This window comes from Brienomyrus brachyistius, chromosome 6, assembly GCF_023856365.1.
Source record: "Brienomyrus brachyistius isolate T26 chromosome 6, BBRACH_0.4, whole genome shotgun sequence".
NCBI lineage: Eukaryota > Metazoa > Chordata > Actinopteri > Osteoglossiformes > Mormyridae > Brienomyrus > Brienomyrus brachyistius.
Genome location: NC_064538.1, coordinates 11,328,136 through 11,346,041, shown reverse-complemented (window position 1 = coordinate 11,346,041; position 17,906 = coordinate 11,328,136). Strand labels below are relative to the sequence as shown.

The window sequence follows — 17,906 nt, the reverse complement described above, 5'->3', positions numbered from 1 at the left end:
CTGCATTTGATAACATATAGCAATAATTCATAATGCATCTTCTTTTTTATACAGTTTTTATATAGTTTTTTTTTATTTAAAAAAAACTGTACAGTAAAGGTTCTGCGTGAGCGCCTATTATGTAGTTTCATGCACACTGCTTTCTTGAATACGTCTATCGCCCTCCCCTCCTCCTCAAAAAAAATGAAGAAAAAGCCTATTTCTTCTTTTGGCGCGTTTTAATTCCCGCCACGTCAAGTCTAGTCGGTTATTTTGTCTTATATTTTGTCTTGCGCCCAGGACGCAGATGCCGGCAGATGATTGGTGGAGGGGCGGGGCCACGATGACGCAGGTCGGTCGTAGGCTCAGCCTTTACTATGGATGAATATATAGATAGAGAGTGTTATTCGGCCCCATCAGAGGAAGCCGGTGTCATTGTTGATAGGCTAGGGTGGCAATACTTTAATCATTATTTATTTATATTTCTATCTCATTTGTATTTGTTTACGGGATACCTGTGATATCCTTTGTATTGGTATTTAGCATTTAAACAAGTTGCTTAAAACTGAAGCGTAAACTGAATCCTCTTGCTAGATGAAAAGGGATATCAATTTCGCTGGTCTCTACGTGGATCTGTAGTGGCGGACGGGAGCCCTCGGCACGCATTCTGGGATTATCTGAGGCATTTCCCCCGCGTTTCAACAGATCTAAGTAATGCTGCTATCCAAGTTTAACTCATTTGCTCATATTTCTACGGTGGACATGCCGGCGAAGATCCAGCTTCAAGTTCAGCAAGGTTAGCCAGCGGAAATGTTCTATTTGGATTTTCCTCTCCTATCCTCCTAATGTGGTTTGTTGGGGGGGAAAGGGAGGAAGGCGGGGTGTTTAACGAAGCTCACCCGGCACTTTCTGGCATCTGGGACTGGAATCGGAGGATATTCTAATGACATGCTACTAATTAATGATTTCTATATATTTTTATAACTGCAGTCAAGGAGAGGGAACCTTTCGAGAAGGTTTACCAAGTCGGCTCGGTGCTGGGCAGCGGCGGCTTCGGCACAGTCTATGCAGGACTGAGAATTGCTGACGGTGTGCCGGTATGTTTCAGCCATTTGCCTTGTTGTCTAATAAATCTAAATTGATCCGGATATTGGATGCTTATATAGTTTTATATGGGAGAGTTTACCATTTAGAATTGACCGCTCTGCGGCGTTTGGTCGTGATCGCTGCGTTTCTAGGCGATTTACCGTGTGTTGTGTTTCTGTTACGCAGGTTGCAGTCAAGCATGTGGCCAAGGACCGGGTCTCCGACTGGGGAGAGCTGGTAAGGATGCACGACGAGCCGGAATAACTCGACGACTTGCGTATTATCGTCTGGAACGATGTTTAATCGGGGGGTTATCATGGTTTTGATTTCAGCCCAATGGCTCCCGGGTCCCTATGGAGATTTTGCTGCTGAAGAAAGTCGGGACGGGATTCCGGGGTGTGATAAGAATGCTGGACTGGTACGAGCGGCCAGATAGCTTCATCATCGTCATGGAAAGACCGGAGCACGTTAAGGACTTGTTCGACTTCATCACCGAAAAGGGAGCGCTTCCCGAGGAGCTGGCCAGGAACTTTTTCCGTCAGATTTTGGAGGCGGTGCGGCATTGCCACAGCTGCGGCGTGGTGCACAGGGACATCAAGGACGAAAACATCCTGATCGACCTGCGCACCGGCGACATGAAGTTGATAGATTTTGGCTCGGGAGCTCTGCTGAAAGACACCGTTTACACGGATTTTGACGGTAAGCCGGTTGTCATTATTATTATTATTATTATTATTATTATTATATGCGAATGCGGCATCCTAATATAGACTATTAAAAAAATAAACTGCAGTTTAAGCGTGTCTTTTTGTATTTCGTGCAAGCGTGGTTTGTTTATGGTGGTTGGGGGGGGGGTCTCCAGCTAACACTAGAGGTCTCCCCCTGCGCCGCTTATTGCCATGGCGTAGCGCGGTGTCTGTCTCTCTGTAGCGATCGTTCGCATTACGGGGAAATGACGGATTAAAGTGGCCTCTGAAGGTCATTATTATGCCGAGAAGAAGCAGCTGAAACGATCGGCGCGTTTTGGGCAAGAAGAAAAAAAAGCCCCAATCTTCGTTCCGTTTTCGATCTCGTGTTTACAACTTCATCCGCTAGAAAGATGCCCGATGTAGCATCTGTCCGAAAACAAAAGCTCCCGCTTCGAGCAAAGGAGTTTCCGCGATTCCACTGTTTCTGACGTTTCGCCGGAATATTTTGAAATCCTGACCGTACAAGCCCACACGGCGGCATTCCTGTCACCGAAAGAATTACGCAAACCCGTATATGTAGTATTTCTTTATGGGCGTCTGCACGGCTGTTGACAGAATATGCTGAAGCACTTTGGGATGCTCGTATTTAAAAACAGAAATCGGAAAGCCAGCATGTTTGCGGGACGAGTCGCACCACATTTAACCGACTGGGATACATTTGTCTTATATTTGCATTTTATTGTCGAAGGTACACATTTGAGGCTAGAAGCGGGGAGTCCGACTGGTCTTTTGCGTTTTTAGCGCCACCCTCCGGAGGGAATCGGCGTTTTTACAACAGTGTTTTGTAAACACTGTCACATGGCAACCCCGAGCCGACCGCGTGCGCACGCCATTGTTAGGCTCACGTGAACATGAGTCAACAAAGGGCAGGACAGGACACTGGAGGTTTTTTAATCCTTCATTCCCTCCTACGCTACACTGTGAAATTTAAATTTAGTTTTTCTGATGGTGTGTGCTGGCTTTTGCGAGAAAACCAAGTAGAATTGGAATCTTAACATGTGTTTTACTTTGTGTTTAACAGGGACTCGAGTCTACAGCCCACCAGAATGGATTAAGTATCACCGATATCATGGCCGGTCCGCCACAGTATGGTCTCTAGGTGTCCTTCTTTATGACATGGTGTGCGGAGACATCCCCTTCGAGCAAGATGAAGAAATACTGCGGGGTCAAGTTCTTTTCCGCAGGAAAATCTCTCCAGGTAAGCTTGAGATATGCAACTAGAAACCAATACTAAAATATCAATGTTTCATCCTTCAATTTTTGTCCATTATTTTGCATTTATGATTTTTTCTTCTTTTTTACAGACTGTCAGCAGCTAATAAAACTTTGTCTGTCACTGCGGCCGTCAGAAAGGCCTTCGTTTGAGGACATAATTAACCACCCCTGGATGCAGGGCACGTCGACCCCGTCAGAGCCCATGGACATCCGGCTACACAGTCTCAGCCATGAGTCCTCGACCAGTAATTAATCATCCAGCTGCAGGAAGAAGGACATTTGGACAATTTCAGACAAAGAAAGCACTGACATTTTTTGGTTTTGCTTTTTTTTTTGTTTCTCCTCAATGAGGACAACTTGGACTGTAGGGAGAATGTTCCGGTTTATATTTGTTTTTGTCTAGAAACAATGTAAAGGTGGATGATGCCGGCATGATCTGGGCAGGACCGGCGGTGTCGGCCGGGGGTTGTGACTCGCCCAAGGTGTCCACTGTGTTCATCTGCTTTGGTGCGAAGAATTTTGTAAGGGGAAGCAAAAGGCCTTAGTGGGCCAGTCCAGGTGAGCCTTGTGCTCTGCACAGCGATATCCAAGCCTGTGACCACGTCCTGGGCTTGCTCCTCTTCTTGGCTGTCTTACGGTATTGCAGCTATTAAAACAGCCACTGTACTTTTTATGACAAAAACTAAAGAGAACTAAAGCAGATTACAGTACTGGACTTCTGTGATGCAGATTAAAGATTAACATAAGTGCCTTGCGTGAGTTAAATCACTGGGGACTGCGGAAATACTTGAATTTTGAAAATTACAATTATTATACCACTTTGTTCCTTAACTTTGCTCTTTCTTGCATCGGTTTCATTTACTGGGGTCTCTTGGCTCTCTGTCCATGTTCCCATAGTGAACAACAACCAGATGACCTCAGACAGCCTGTGCAAACCATCTGATAGCAGCCTTACCTCACTAATATGCATTCTTCCACCCTCACCTCGAACTTCTCCTAAAAAACTACCACTCACTTAGTCATGAATGCACACAACAATGCAACCGCAGTAACAAAATGCTACATGATGTTACTTCTAATTTGTGTATATATGTACTGTATCTGTAGCTTTTTTTAATGCTTTTTTGATTTAAAATTTGGGCTTTGTAAAGTTTTTTTTTCTGTACAAAAAATTAGTGGGATTATTTATTTATTTATAAAGTTTTTCAAGTTTCATTCCACACTTATTGAAGGGCCCACAGATTATTTAAATATATATTTTATCTCATATTTATGGATTGAATGGGTTTTTCAAGCAGATTTTTGTGTACATAACTTCCAGAGCACTTTTGTTTTTAATGCATGATGTACTGGATGCCTATTTAAAAGGTGAGCAGGATTTTTTTAACGCAATCAAATTGTACCCTACTTTTTTGTGTAGATATGTGTTCATTAGCAGTTGCTTGATTGCAGCTTGTTCGTTTCCCCTCTTTTGAATTGGATTAGAATTGTAAATACGTCAAAATTATTTTTTATACAGTTTCAATAAATTTTTTTAGCCTTAATTTGAGTCCTGTTTCACTCCAGAGACCTTTGTGATTCCTCTCTCACTGCCTCTGAAATCTGTCGGTCATCTGCTGGCCAGGACAGCGCACCATTTCAAAATGCTGATCCACCAACTAGCCAATGAAAACCGAATGTCACTGCATTACGATATTTCAGAGTTACATTCACACATGCATCTGTATTTGTCTTTTACCAGGTTGCTTGATGTGTACATATTTCTGTATATTACCAATAAACTGGTGGTATACGCATATAAGAGTAAGAGAAAAATAAGCCTGGTTGCAGCACTGTGTATCTCAGAGGTGTGAGTCACCAAAATTATGGTGTTTCAAGGAGGTGTTGGGTAAGTACAGTGCTGGTATGTGGGGTGTTGAAGACAATTGGAGAGGGAAGTGTATCACTGGGTTCAAAAGTAGGCTGCTGTGCTATGACCCCGCTGTCCGTAGGGCTTAATGAAACGGCGCTGGTCTATTTTAGTTACTCATCACTCATCTAGTGCAATTTTACCTGTTGTACAGCTGGCTTGCTTCAGTCAAACCAATGCGTTACGTGCTATAATTCAAGAGTCGCTTAACACACCCAAATATTCAGAATTCCATTGAAAAAAAAAAAATCCATTATTTAACTTCAGCTGTCGAAATTAGGCTTTTCCATTTGTAAGTTCAGAAGTTTCTGGGGGAAACCCGTTAAAGAAACACGAGACGCATTCTTGATGCTGTAATTCATTACTTATTTTGTGGTTTCAGTACTTCCTAATTCTTACGCATGTGTTCTTACAGCTAGTTCGTCAAGGTTAGAAGCCCTGCAGCATTTCTGTCCTCCTTAAGTACTTGCTTAAAATCAAAGTTAAAATTGCTGCTGCGCATATTTGGTTTAAGGATCCTCAAAATAAATCTCAGTGTTAATGGGCTTGAGTTTAGAGGTTGAGCCAGAGAGCAGAATCCGCTTTTAATTAAGGCTTACGCCGTGACGTTTGTGTGAAGAATGTGGTAAGGATGATAACATGGTTCTCCAGAGGTGGAGCTGAGAATGATCCTTCTGCTCGCCTCTCCCCCCTTCAAGGTTAGCTGCCCTGTGTGGAAGACAGGAAGGAGGGGGAACCACCGGAACAGACAATTACCAGATTTTGGAGTTCAGCTACAGACGTGCCATAGACCGGGTGCTTGTCTACTGGCAAATCCTGTTATTGAACTGATTATGCTATTAACAGCTTATCAGGATGAAATTACACATTTAGACAAAGATGATTATGCTGTGGGGGTACTGGCCTCAGAATTAGGGTGTGCAGTGAGTTAGCTGCCATCTGTAACTCAGTCATCACACAGCAGACACTGGCAGATTGGGTTGGATAGATTTCTGCGTTGAAAGGCATTTGACGTTCATTCATTTCCTGCTTCTTCTTTTTGCGGCACCCATTCAGTCCCAGCTCTGAATTTTTGTCCGGTCCTGATGGCAGAGCCCCCTCCTCCCTGCTGACACCATCCTCACTCTCCTTGGATGGCGGGGACGGGGGGTAGGGGGGCATTAAAACCTCATGATTCTAAAGTCCTCCGATAATCCTTAGCCTGCAGACTTTAAGTGTCTTATCTGGCCTCAAGGAGACGAAACCTGGTGTGCATGCAGGGTTAAGTACAAACACACCCAGGCACATGCAGTGGCACTAAATATCTGTATTGTTGCTGGAAGGAAGGTCACGCACTTGTCATGCACTATTGCACTATTATTACTGTAATTAGTAGTCGTGCTTGTAGTACTATGTTTGAAAATGGCCTTTGCATTATCAGATTGTTCATCCTTATCTCAGTCTTTTCCTGTTGCGATTTGATCGACCTTTCATTCACTTCTACTTCTACGAACAGTAGCACATGCGTGGGGCGAGCAAGGCACTGTTTTCAATGTTCTTTCTCCTGTTAAATACTTTTGAAGTTCTCTCCAAAGAAAAGCTTGGTTGTCCAATACCAGCACTGAGGTGTATTATGGGGCATGTAGGAACATGCTTGCTAAAGATGGGGTGTATATACCATACCCAATCAGGAGAAGGGGGTCTCTAAGTGGGCAGAGGTGGCTTGATGGTTAGGGAAGCGCACTTGTAATTGAGAGTGTAGAAGTTCAAACTGCCAGCTGTACAGCAGCAATGTGACCCTTCTTCGCCATGCCTCCCCATGTGTCTCCCAAACTGTGTATCCTGGACAGGGTTGAGGTGACAAATTGTCACCCTTTGCCCTCATTAAAAGTGTTATGCGTAGATCTGGTCAGACATATAGCATCTCCTCCTGTTTAAGAGGCCATCATCATGCGTAACATGAACGATGCAGAGAACCGCTTCCAGACTCGCTGCACAAGGAAGTCAAATACCGGTCGTATTGACTTCAAAGGTACCAGGCCGATGCATCTCCCAGTGCTTCGGTTTACTTAGTTAAGCCATGAAAATTGGCTCATCATTTCAGTTAACCTTCAGTCAGGCAGGCACAGTACAAAGAATCGGAACGGAAGCATGATGCTGCAGTCACAGTGCAGATCACAGAGGGTTTTGATATTGACACACGGGCCCCTTATCTGAGGGTTTATCGGAATGCTGGAAGCACGCAGGCAGACAGACGAGAGCTTCAGCCTCTGCTTTGGGTGTGACTCCGTTTCCCTGGGTGGAACACTGCTTTGCCAGGCACGAAAACCCCTAGCTTTCTGAAAATCACACAATCCATTCACACTTCTGTCACAGAAAAACCATCTGCAGGACATTTCAATCAAACTGCATACCTTATGTGCCTAGTGGCCATGTCAATGAAGAACACTGAATTAAGTCTGCATTTTAACAATTTATGCAAATTTACTTAGTCAGTTCAAGTTGCACAGTCGTTAGCTGTTTTACAGCAGCCATGACCTGTGGGCACATAGTGAGAACGAAAGCTCTGTTGGGCTCCAAAATGCACACAAATTCAAAGTGTTTCAGGATAAGTACCAGTGGATCTCCGCATGTGACAACACAGTTATGCTTCTCAGTGAAGCATAGCACTTAGGTTGCTATGGTGGGCTTGGGAGAAGGTTAGTGGGAAAAGTATAAAAAATTTGATTAATAATTTGATTATTAATAAGATTTGCTGACCTATCATTTAAGTGTCAGGCTGTGAGGAGACACGCAAGTGAGAATGTCATTGTATTGTAGCACATCCTGTACTTAATACATATGACAATATATCTTGAATGATACCACTTTAATAACTGCAGGAGGCAACTGTTTAGGATGTAGAATAGAGGGACAGAGACCTATGGACTGCAGGGCACGTGAATGGTGAGTGTACAGGAGCTATAGACCTGTGAACGAAGGATTATTACAAGTTAAAGGCCACTACCAAAGTGCGGGAGTACGTAACAGCCAATTAAAGTTCATTCTTAAGATAAAGTGGCAAAGGTTTTCTCTAGGTTCTCTTTGTGTTAAGGCTCATAATTCATTTGCTGTCTTATGGTTTTCCACCCTTGTTTATGTGGGTTCCAGTGGCCCCTCCCTTTACTGGAGTTCATCCCTGACTTCTGCAGAACAGAAAGAGAAACTGTCAGTCCGCTATGCTCTAGCACCAGCAGGAATTTCAGCCACAGGGAAGGGCTGGGTCACTCTGTAGATCCTCACGATGGCTCCCTCACACTCACAAACATGTACACAAACAAACAGAGCACATGCTAGTCCTTATGTAAAGACATATAGATGCACACCTCTCACACCTTTACACGAACATACACACATCCATTTTTTCCATGAACATCCAGTGTGGGCATCTGCAGAAAGTCTGAAGCTGAATATGCAGAAGGCAGGGAAAGCCTTGGATGGGATATCAGTCTATTGCAGGACACACACTCACACACTCTGCACAATTTAGAGATCCCAGTTTTCCTGACACACACACACACACACAGATCACCATCTCTCACTGCAGAGAATCTGACAGGTAATTGGTCTCATAGTGTCTGGTTAGCTGTACCAACATCGGAACAGTGTGTTCTGCTATGGGTCTCAGTGGTTTCTGCCTGAAGGAGTACCATGCTCCCGTGGGTATAATTCACATCAGGCTCCCTGTCTCAGCAGCACAGGTCTGTTAGTGAAACAGTCCAGGTGTGCTAACCTTGTGCTCAAAGATTGTGAGCAGGACTTTCTTAGGGTTAAATTAGCTAAACAGGCTGGCTGTGTAAAGCAAGATACTGTGTCCAATGAGCTGCAACAGTGGCAAGTCTTGCCTTCTGCAGCCCTGTGCAGGAAAAATAACACAACAGGCTTCCTAACACGTCTTTGGCACTGCGGTCAGGTATCTTCAGTAGGTATAGGTTCTGCGTAGCTATGGTGATGAAAAACGCGGGGACAACATTGCAACTGTCTGTGCTGCAGCTGGAACACTGGGCAAGGTTGAGAGGTGGGGGTGCATTACATTCGCGCGGAGGAACCTGACTGGGACCCCCAACACACTGCAAGGGTTGGGTGGGAGGCACCTGCACTGTTCAGTCGTCTATCCCCGCGAGCTTTCGCCAGGCTTTCCTGTTGAGACATGTCCTGGGGGGAGCAGAGTACATTCCCGCCCTCTGACTCGCAGTGATGTACCGCGGCAGTTAGATCAGTCATCGAGGGAAAAGGTCAGCTTGTTCTCTGAGGAAAACGCAGAGTGCTGGAAGCAGGCGGGAGAGTTCTGGCAGCCTCACTGTGGGAGGGACTAGGATCAACTGCTTTATTTGAAACAATACACACAAACATGCCGACAATCCCAGTCAATTTGAAACTTAGTCCCGAGAAGATAGCCGTTACCACAAGACTTCAGCGTTGTTTACTATGTCCCCGGAATGAGATGACTGCTCCACCCCACTCATTTTATATTTCACCAGGGAAAAGGGCGTCGGTGCATGCGATTGGTTGAAAATTTGAAAGTTTGCTTTTGGATTTAATGTAGTAACATTATGTTTAGACAAGTTTTATGGTTTACATAATTTTTGTATCTTTAAAAGTATGGGAGAATTCATTTAATCACAGTCAAACAAAATAATATAAACAGTCAATAACAAAAACAGGAAATACTGTGCTAATTACAAATATACAATGCATGCAAATTTACAAAAATGATCATTTATGGCATTACAATGAAAAAAGAATGGTGCCTTTACCCATGCAATAGATATTGCAGTAATGGTACAGATATCGCAGTAATGGTATAGGTAGTGCAGTAATGGTATTGATATCGCAGTAATGGTTGGAACATTAAATCCTTGGAAAACTGCTAATATGATCACATTCCAGTGATTTTATAGCCCTTCCTTACATCACTGCAGTTCAACGTCTTATTACTTGTACATGTTTACTAGCAAAAATTTTTTATAATTTTTTTTAATGCATCAGGAAGACCAATGGTCATGACAAATTTGTTTTCAAATACTGTCCCCGCCTCTTCCCCAAAAAGCCCTCCCACTGGATTCCCGTAAGACTGTGCTCACTTCCCCATTCCTCTCCGTCTCCTCTGACGTAAACACCAGGACACTGCTTCCACTTTGCACTGCAATTGGTCTGCAGAGATCTGGATTCAGGGACAGATACTCCCTACATGCCACATTCTTACTGTACAGATAAGCTTCAACCAGCTATCTAATCTCTGTGTGCCACGTAGCTGGCTTACAGCCTTGATAGGAGACCGAATTTCACCGCTGAGTGTGTCCTGTAAATGCTTGTGTGTGACACTATCCATGCTTCCAGGGTCACAAACTATGTGTGACTTTATTTCAAAATTCTCATGTATAAGCCTTTATTCATTAATACGGGAATTTCATGTGAAATAATACTGTCAATTGGAAAAGCAACCTCTAGGCTGCAGCTTGAAGTCATACCTTTCAATCAACACACACACAGCATACAGTGTACAGTATGTATTTATTTATTTATAGGTGTGTATGCATTTATAAATTATATTGTGGGGACCAAATGTCCTGTTATTTTTACATTGCATGGACATTTTTTCAGCCATCATAAGGGGAAATTAAAATTTATAAAAATCTGTGAATGCAATCAAAAAATTAAAAATACCAAAAATCTTGTATTTAGTTTGGTTATTTATGGTTAAGGTTAAGGCTGGATAGGGGTTAAGGTCGTCATGTTGGGATTAGGGTTTTCCCCATAGAAATGAATGGAGAGTCCCTACAAAGATATAATTACAAACCTGTGTGTGTGTGTGTGTGTGTGTGTGTAAATAAAATGGGCCCAACCCAAATTGCACAACATTTAGCTTTGGAGCTTGACATCACTAGATTGAAAACAGGATGTGCTCTCAAATTAGCACAATGCACCTTTGTGACCTTTGACCGTGTAGCGTGGCCTCAGCCTGCCTGTCCAGTTGGATATCTGCTCAGCCATTCGTGCTGCTGCTGTTGTGAGTTCCTGCTCACCCCCCTTCATACCTCCGGGCCTGTTGACAGGGGACACTATCTGATCAGAACACCGGAAGGCTGCCCCCTCTCTCTCTCTCTTTACCTCAAAGTCATCCTCTGACTCAGCAAAACCATCAGACAGTTTCAAAGTTACTCCAAATTCTGGTCTGCGAGTTAGCATTTGTGTTCCGGCCCTCCGACGCCTTACACGAACATTCAGATTCTGGCCAGATGTAAGTGTTGGCCACAGCTCTTTACAGGCCACTCGCTTTAAGGAAACATGGATGTCGGCATTGGGGACCGGTGCTAATCTTATTTCACTGGAAAAGCAGACAGTTTGCTGAGATTAAAACATGTAAAGAGAGCACGTTTTGGTCGGGTCAGGAACCAGTTCCAGGTCACATGGAGCACTGCAGCACTGCATGGAATATCCGGCCGGTCACAGGACAATATATGCACACAGACACACATGCACATGTTTATCTCATATATTACTTAATTTTCAGTGTAAAAGAGAAAGCAAACCTTAAAACAACAGGAAAGAAAGGCGGCTATTAGCTATTTCCTTGAACAAACTGATGGATGAAAATAAGTTCAGTAACTATCCACATTAATATATAGGCTACTGTGTAATATTGTAAGATACTGAAATCATTTTGCGTAATTCAATTAGTAATTCGTACTTGTGATTCGATTAGTAATGAGTAACTGTTAGAGAGACTCTGTCAGCACTGGGTAGCTTGTTTTCCAAGCCATGTGTCTGCTGAGCTGATGGGGCTCAGCAGACCTTTGTGCACACAAGCTCCATGTTTGTCATGGAAGCAGCGGGACCACTGGGCTGGCCGGCCCTTTGATCGCCCTGAAAGGGGGACGCCTCAAACTAAACACTGCCAACATCAAAGGCCCATTTTATTGATCATCTATGTTCAAATGAGGCAAGTATATACTGGGATATCTGTGTTGTTAACTCTCCTTCCAAACTCATTTATGGCCCTGCCCAAATATTGTATATATCCTAAATTAAAACTGCAGTGACCCCCCCCCCCCAAAAAAAAAAAAACAATGATGTGAGTTACTAACAAAATTTCAGCTCCTCCGTTGTTTACTTCATCATGACAATGGCCGTGAACTCAGTATAGCTCAGTGGAAAAAAAAAACAGCAGGTATGTACCCTTCAGCACAAATTCCTGACTATTCCGAGGACACATGCGAATTTGTGTGTTTAATGATTCAGCTCTTCGTTTTTTTTTTCCTCCCTGAGCTAAGTATGTTTGGAAATAGAAGTTGTTCATTTGTTTTCAGCTTGCAGCATTGTGCAGGTCTAATTCTGCATTAATATTAATGTGAGGGAGAACCACTTTTTGTTCCTGGTTTTTATTGAGAAAGCACAGTGATCTACTTCCTGACAGTCTGACACACTTCCTCCATGCAATGACCCACTTCGTAGGCCTCCTTACTGGCCCAAAATTGGCCACTTACATAACAGGCCTCCAATGTTCTTCCTGGAGTTCAGGACCAGTTGCCCTCACCAAACCAGTGGCTGACATTCTCCTACAATAACCAGTCAGGTCATTCTAGCAAGTCACTTCACCTTATCAGACTGACCTCGTGACAAATAGTGTTCAGGCATACAAGCACAACTAAAAACCTTACAGTGAGGCTTCAACACTTATAGAGGTAAGGCATCCGCAAATCAGAAGTGAGCACTGATAGACAAGAAAATCATATGAAAAAAACAACCCTTTCAGTCCTAGAATCACATGCACTACTCCAAAGCAAACATGCTGGGCATCCAGGATAAGAATGTTGTCCAGGAAACATCCATGGGGGTGACAGAACACAGTATTTCCCGTTTGGGGCTATGTTGATGAAGCCAGCAGTGGTAGTCACTGGGTTTGTTCGATAACCCCAATCCGGGAATGTGTCACAGCAGGGGGATCAATAGGGTACACATTCATCGGGGGGCTAGTGGCAATGAGCACACAGCTGATAACCGAGGATAAACAGCCAGTTCAGACAGACTGAACTCTCTAAGTAACCTCTTGCTTCAGCTCTTGCACAACAGAGTTTCATGATGACTCTCTTGTTTGTGAGAAAAGTGTGACTCCCTCAAGGCTAGACAAGGGATAAAAATCATTCCTGGACTTTTGCTGACTTGGGGGAGGGGGGGGGGTTGTGGGATCACACATACTAACACCCCCCCCCCACCACCATACTCTCTGGCCCACTGGGAAAATGCCTGACATGCCAGATGGCCAGTCAACCTCTAGTCTCCCTGTTAAAAAGCTAGTTGCGTGTGAAGGTCACATGACCTACTGTATGTTTTCATTATATCTATACGCAAGTTTTGGCTGGACAGTTAGTAATCTTTCCCGTCAGCAATTATTTGAGAATTTACCTCTGGTAAACATTCCATAATAATACCTCTAATGCAACTTATATGATGATTCATGGAAAATTACCCAGCAATCCTGAAAATGCAAAAGGAGAATAGCTCATATTGTGATTAGGTGAAGTAGAAACACCACAGGGTGTTCCTGTCTCGTGGGCCGTGCTGCCTGGAATTCCTGTCATGCTTTCCATGACCCTGTACTGGATCAATAGCTGAATGCCAGTCAGGAAGTACAATACGGAGTATGTAATGTAAAATGATTCTCATTTTGAGAGAAGATTAAGTTTGCAATCAGTACTTCTGGAGCAAAAAATGGCTGCAGTACTGCAATAAGCATACATGTCATTTTGAGCCTTAGTTTGGAGGCAGTGAGCGAAGTTCTTTGTTGCATCTGACGCAGCGATGACAGCGGACCTCAATGCCCCCACCCCCCCCGAGGCGGTACGTTTTTCTGAGAATCTCCGCCAACTGCTGACTTCCCTCGGCTATTTTGCAGGAAACGCTGCATCCCGCTCTCCATCTGCCTACTCCTCTGACCTGATGTCTAAAATGTTTTCCACAGTCACACAAACACCTCGCACAACTTCTCGTCTCTTTCACCCTCAGTTTAGTGAAGATGCCCCCCGTCTGTTCCATACTTCCGCAATCCATTCATCAGAAGGAGTTGTGGGCACAGCCGCTAGTTTCGATCAAATGAAGCCGAATTCTACACTGAAAAAGAAAGTCATCACTGTAAAAGGAGCATAAATGATAATGAATGGATTGGCTTACGGCCAGTGTTTTCACTTCAAAGGGCAATGAAGGCAAATAAAGGGCTGCTGGCTGACTGTGATTACTGGAAAATCAACACAAAATCTACCATATCGTGTAACCAGAGCAATTTATTCAACTGACCTGTTTGTAAAAACTTTAACCTACACAATTGACTATCCGAATCATATGCTCACATAAAAAGTGCTCGGACTTGTGTAACTCCATGTGCAGCAGTGACCCTCTTAGAAATTCAAACACAATGTGCTTTCAAATGTAATACATCCGGCAAGTTTCATAACATGGTGAATAAAGCAGAGATGGGAAAATATATGACGCTGATGTGGGGGGGTTGGGCTCACTAAACTCATGTCTGTAAATATGTTTTTGTTTTATACACAACTAAAAGACCATCAGACCATTAGAGGGAACTATGCCACGAAATCCTGTTACAATACTTAAGGCAAAGTATATTATAATACCTGGAATGTGGACTATAATGAAGCATTCTTTTTTTTAATTACTAAAACATTAAAAACAATTAAACAGAGAACGTATTCCAGCCCTGTGTTTCCAGATTAGTGTTAAATAATATGTTTTAGCCCTGGGGTAAAGTACAGCAACATTCTTAGCAAGCTTTCGTGTTTTCATGGTCACCTGATGAAATCATGCATACGGTAATAATGTGATCTATGCTGCTTGAGCGTGTCAACGTCACTATGCTACAAGAGTTTCGCTGTCTGGAAATTCACGGTTCAGCGTCAGTTTGTTTGCTGCCTTTCCCTGTCGTTATCATTTATTGCCATCTTGTGGTTGAATGATATACTGCACCCAGCAAAACGCCCGTGTATCGCCACCATGACACAGTCTTTGACCAAAACAGTAGAGATGCACTGGTATTCCGCCAGTAGCGTGCGCTGCCTCGAGTCCTGTGCTTCCGGAAATAAGCTACACGTTCACTGTGACTCTGCAGTGGATAAAAGAACAAATTCCGTCGCATTACTATACTATGATTAACCATTAAGAAGGACAAATTATTAAAAAAAACAAAGGAGTGTTTCCACTTAAAACAAAACTCATATAACACACATAAGTACTTTTAAAAGATTATTTAAAAGATAAATATATACAGTATTTAGATTACACCTCATAAATATGAAAATGCCACACTTTGTGGAAATGAGAAGCACAGTCATTTGCGACGATTATGAAATCTGTATTTAAAACATTCAGGTTATTCTCCTTTTCTCTGCATATTTATGATATCCTTGCAATAGGGAAAACGCCCTTCCGATGGTCCAAGCCAACGCACGTGGGTGTGGACTCAAGTCGAGCATGTACAGATAAAACAATCAAAAACAGACTTTAGGAAGACCTGCTAGGGTGGAAGAGAAACTTGTATATGATAATGAGCTGCCTACCGTTATGACGTTTGTAGACTGAAAGAGACTCTGCACCTTAGGTATCGCCGTGGGACTTTTATCGGTTCTTGTTTTTCCTGTTCCCCGTGACAATGGGAAAGAATAAATAAAAGCTCTAAACTGGTGTGAACTGGCTCCAGTTTCGGTCCATGGATTACTTCAAGGACAGGCACACCCTTTATGTCTTGATGTTCCGTACAGGAATTTTGCCTGTAAAGATAGTTACAACCAAACTGGTCTACATAATAAAACATAGTGTTGCTAAATTTTAGACTGGCAAGAAAAACCGAGATGTTTATGAAAAGTGTTTTTAAAGGTATGATTTTGGAAATATGCAAATATAAAATTTTATGCATATTTGTTGGATCATTTAGACAAAGTGCAGCAACTGACTAGGGCTGTTTGAAATTCTCATTCAAAAGTGAAAGTTTTTATTATTATTATTATTATTTGATAATGGGATGGCTGGTGAGCCTGGATGACTCTTGTTCAATATTTGAGGACATGAATAAATCAGCAAAACAAAATGGACTGTGTTTCCTGACTTACACTTTGTATTATGGACCCAATGCATTGTGATATCCTTGTGTCCTGTTCAGCACATCAACAACTCAGTAACACAGACAGTACTCAAAAGTGGTAATGATGTGTAATAGGTGTTCATTTGTGCTAAGTTTGACATGACAGGATATATTTATAGGACTGACAAATAGTCTAAAAAGTGAATCTCCACCTTAGAGTTAAGGAAGTGATTCAGCAGTTCTGACAGCCATTTGTAGTTCATTCTACCTGTGAAGCGTGATGGTAAGTAAACAAGTTATGGGAGAGAAACTTTCAGTGATATTATAATGAGGTAAGTAAGTAACAAGCATTTCATTTTTCCAGTATTACGTGGCACAAGTGAGACACTTAAATCTGTAATCTTTAGTAAACAGTTTTAACAAGTTTCAGTAGGGTATGGATTCAAATCTACATATATTGCATGACCAATTAACAGTTTTTACTATACTATCCTATTACATTAAATATATTAAGTATAAATATATATTAAGTATATATGTATGGAATTATATATTAGAATTCCAGCTCGTCTGATCCTAATCAGGATGAGAGAACAGAACACGGATGGATCGATGGTAATCCAGCTAACTCAAAACATACCGCACCTGACTAAGTCGACACCTGTAGCTAGTACTCGATGTCAATCAAACGCCGATTCCCGCCCATCATATGATACACTGTATTCTTATTGGCTATCCTCCCTGCACCTGTCAAACCGTTCCTCCAACCACAAATCAACCTCACTACGCTCCAAGATGGCGGCTTCCATTACTGTATTTTTTCCGCTTCGTTAATATAATGCAATAAGAATATTATCACCTCAGATACAAGTATACCATTAAGGGGCAAATCATAGTAGACGCCTCTTTTTGTTTCAATTCAGTGTTGTCTAATGGTTACTTTTAGCTGGAGGTCGGGCGCGGTGGAAGAGTGAGTGGAATCCGGACACTACTTCGAGTATGGCCACCGATAATAAAATTCAGTTTTGGAGGAGAAACGCTAAGGTTCCGGGAAGGTATGCATTTCCTCCTCAACTCCTTGGTTTGCTACTGTACAGTCAGCCACGCTAGAGCTCTGAATATGTTCTTCAGAATTACGGTTTTGGTTAGCGTGTAATATAGTACTGACATCATTAGCTGCCGGGCTAGCTATTTTTGATACCTCTTTAACTTTTTTTTTTTTTTTTTTTTTTAAATAATTTTCGATGTTCCGCCTTTAATTGCAGATAGTGCAGATAAAGCAAGTGCCGCGTCGTGGACTTTAATACACCTGTTCTTATGGTATTTAATATTCTGTGTCAGATGTGCATGTTAAATGAAGTTGCAGCCATATGTCATTCTGCTCCATGGTGCCTCTGAACAAAGCCGAATATTAGAAATTCGCAGCAGTTGGAGAGCCGTCCTGCCATTCCCGACATGTGACGTGAGCCCATTACCTTACAGTGTCCGCTGGAATGGCCATAGGTTTTCCAATGTCCCGGTACACTTCTTCACACTGGCCCGATTTACAGAAATAAAACGTCGCCACATATATCTATTTGATTGTAACTAACACAAAACTGAGTACAGAGTATGGACGGTTTTGTACGCTTGGGGTAGTTATACTGTGCAGTGAGTGACGTCTTGTGTATCATACAGTAGTATGGCATACATATTTTACCACTAGTTGCCCTCCCAAAGCAAGATAAAATACTCCTAAATTATTTATTTTAAGTCTGTCATATTATTCAACTTACAAAAATATGTCACATATATTTTATTGACTGTTATATGATATGCAAATTATGGGAAAGAGTTAATTCTGGGGCTCATTATTATT

General features: G+C 42.6%; 2 protein-coding genes and 1 long non-coding RNA gene across 4 annotated transcripts in view; 2 read left to right on the top strand and 1 right to left on the bottom strand.

Moving 5' to 3' along the window:
• Nucleotides 1–377: 377 nt before the first annotated feature.
• Nucleotides 378–4,573, top strand: pim1 (Pim-1 proto-oncogene, serine/threonine kinase). The gene is made up of 6 exons (XM_049017031.1): nt 378–775; nt 970–1,076; nt 1,252–1,302; nt 1,398–1,764; nt 2,836–3,012; nt 3,119–4,573. The coding sequence occupies exons 1-6, from the start codon at nt 694–696 to the stop codon at nt 3,280–3,282; spliced, it is 948 nt and encodes a 315-aa protein (XP_048872988.1). The 5' UTR covers nt 378–693; the 3' UTR covers nt 3,283–4,573.
• Nucleotides 4,574–12,511: 7,938 nt separating this feature from the next.
• LOC125744682 (uncharacterized) lies at nt 12,512–17,649 on the bottom strand. The gene is made up of 3 exons (XR_007398473.1): nt 17,524–17,649; nt 15,528–15,604; nt 12,512–15,073 (listed from the first exon to the last, which is right to left on the bottom strand). It is a non-coding gene; the product is annotated as an uncharacterized LOC125744682 (long non-coding RNA).
• tbc1d22b (TBC1 domain family, member 22B) overlaps nt 16,793–17,906 on the top strand; it is a 41,349-nt gene continuing 40,235 nt past the window's right edge. The window contains exon 1 of one of the 2 annotated variants that reach the window (XM_049016764.1): nt 16,793–17,103. In XM_049016764.1, the coding sequence (XP_048872721.1) occupies nt 17,048–17,103 (56 nt within the window). In that variant the 5' untranslated portion in view covers nt 16,793–17,047. The remainder of the gene's footprint in view (nt 17,104–17,906) is intronic. The other variant, XM_049016765.1, reaches the window with a different exon arrangement.

Excerpts from the sequence above, each read along its gene's own strand:
- pim1 (XM_049017031.1), top strand. The coding sequence starts at position 694 with ATGCTGCTATCCAAGTTTAACTCATTTGCTCATATTTCTACGGTGGAC. Across the intron at positions 1,303-1,397 it reads TCTCCGACTGGGGAGAGCTG|CCCAATGGCTCCCGGGTCCC; the intron begins GTAAGGATGCAC and ends TTTTGATTTCAG. Across the intron at positions 1,765-2,835 it reads CGTTTACACGGATTTTGACG|GGACTCGAGTCTACAGCCCA; the intron begins GTAAGCCGGTTG and ends TGTGTTTAACAG.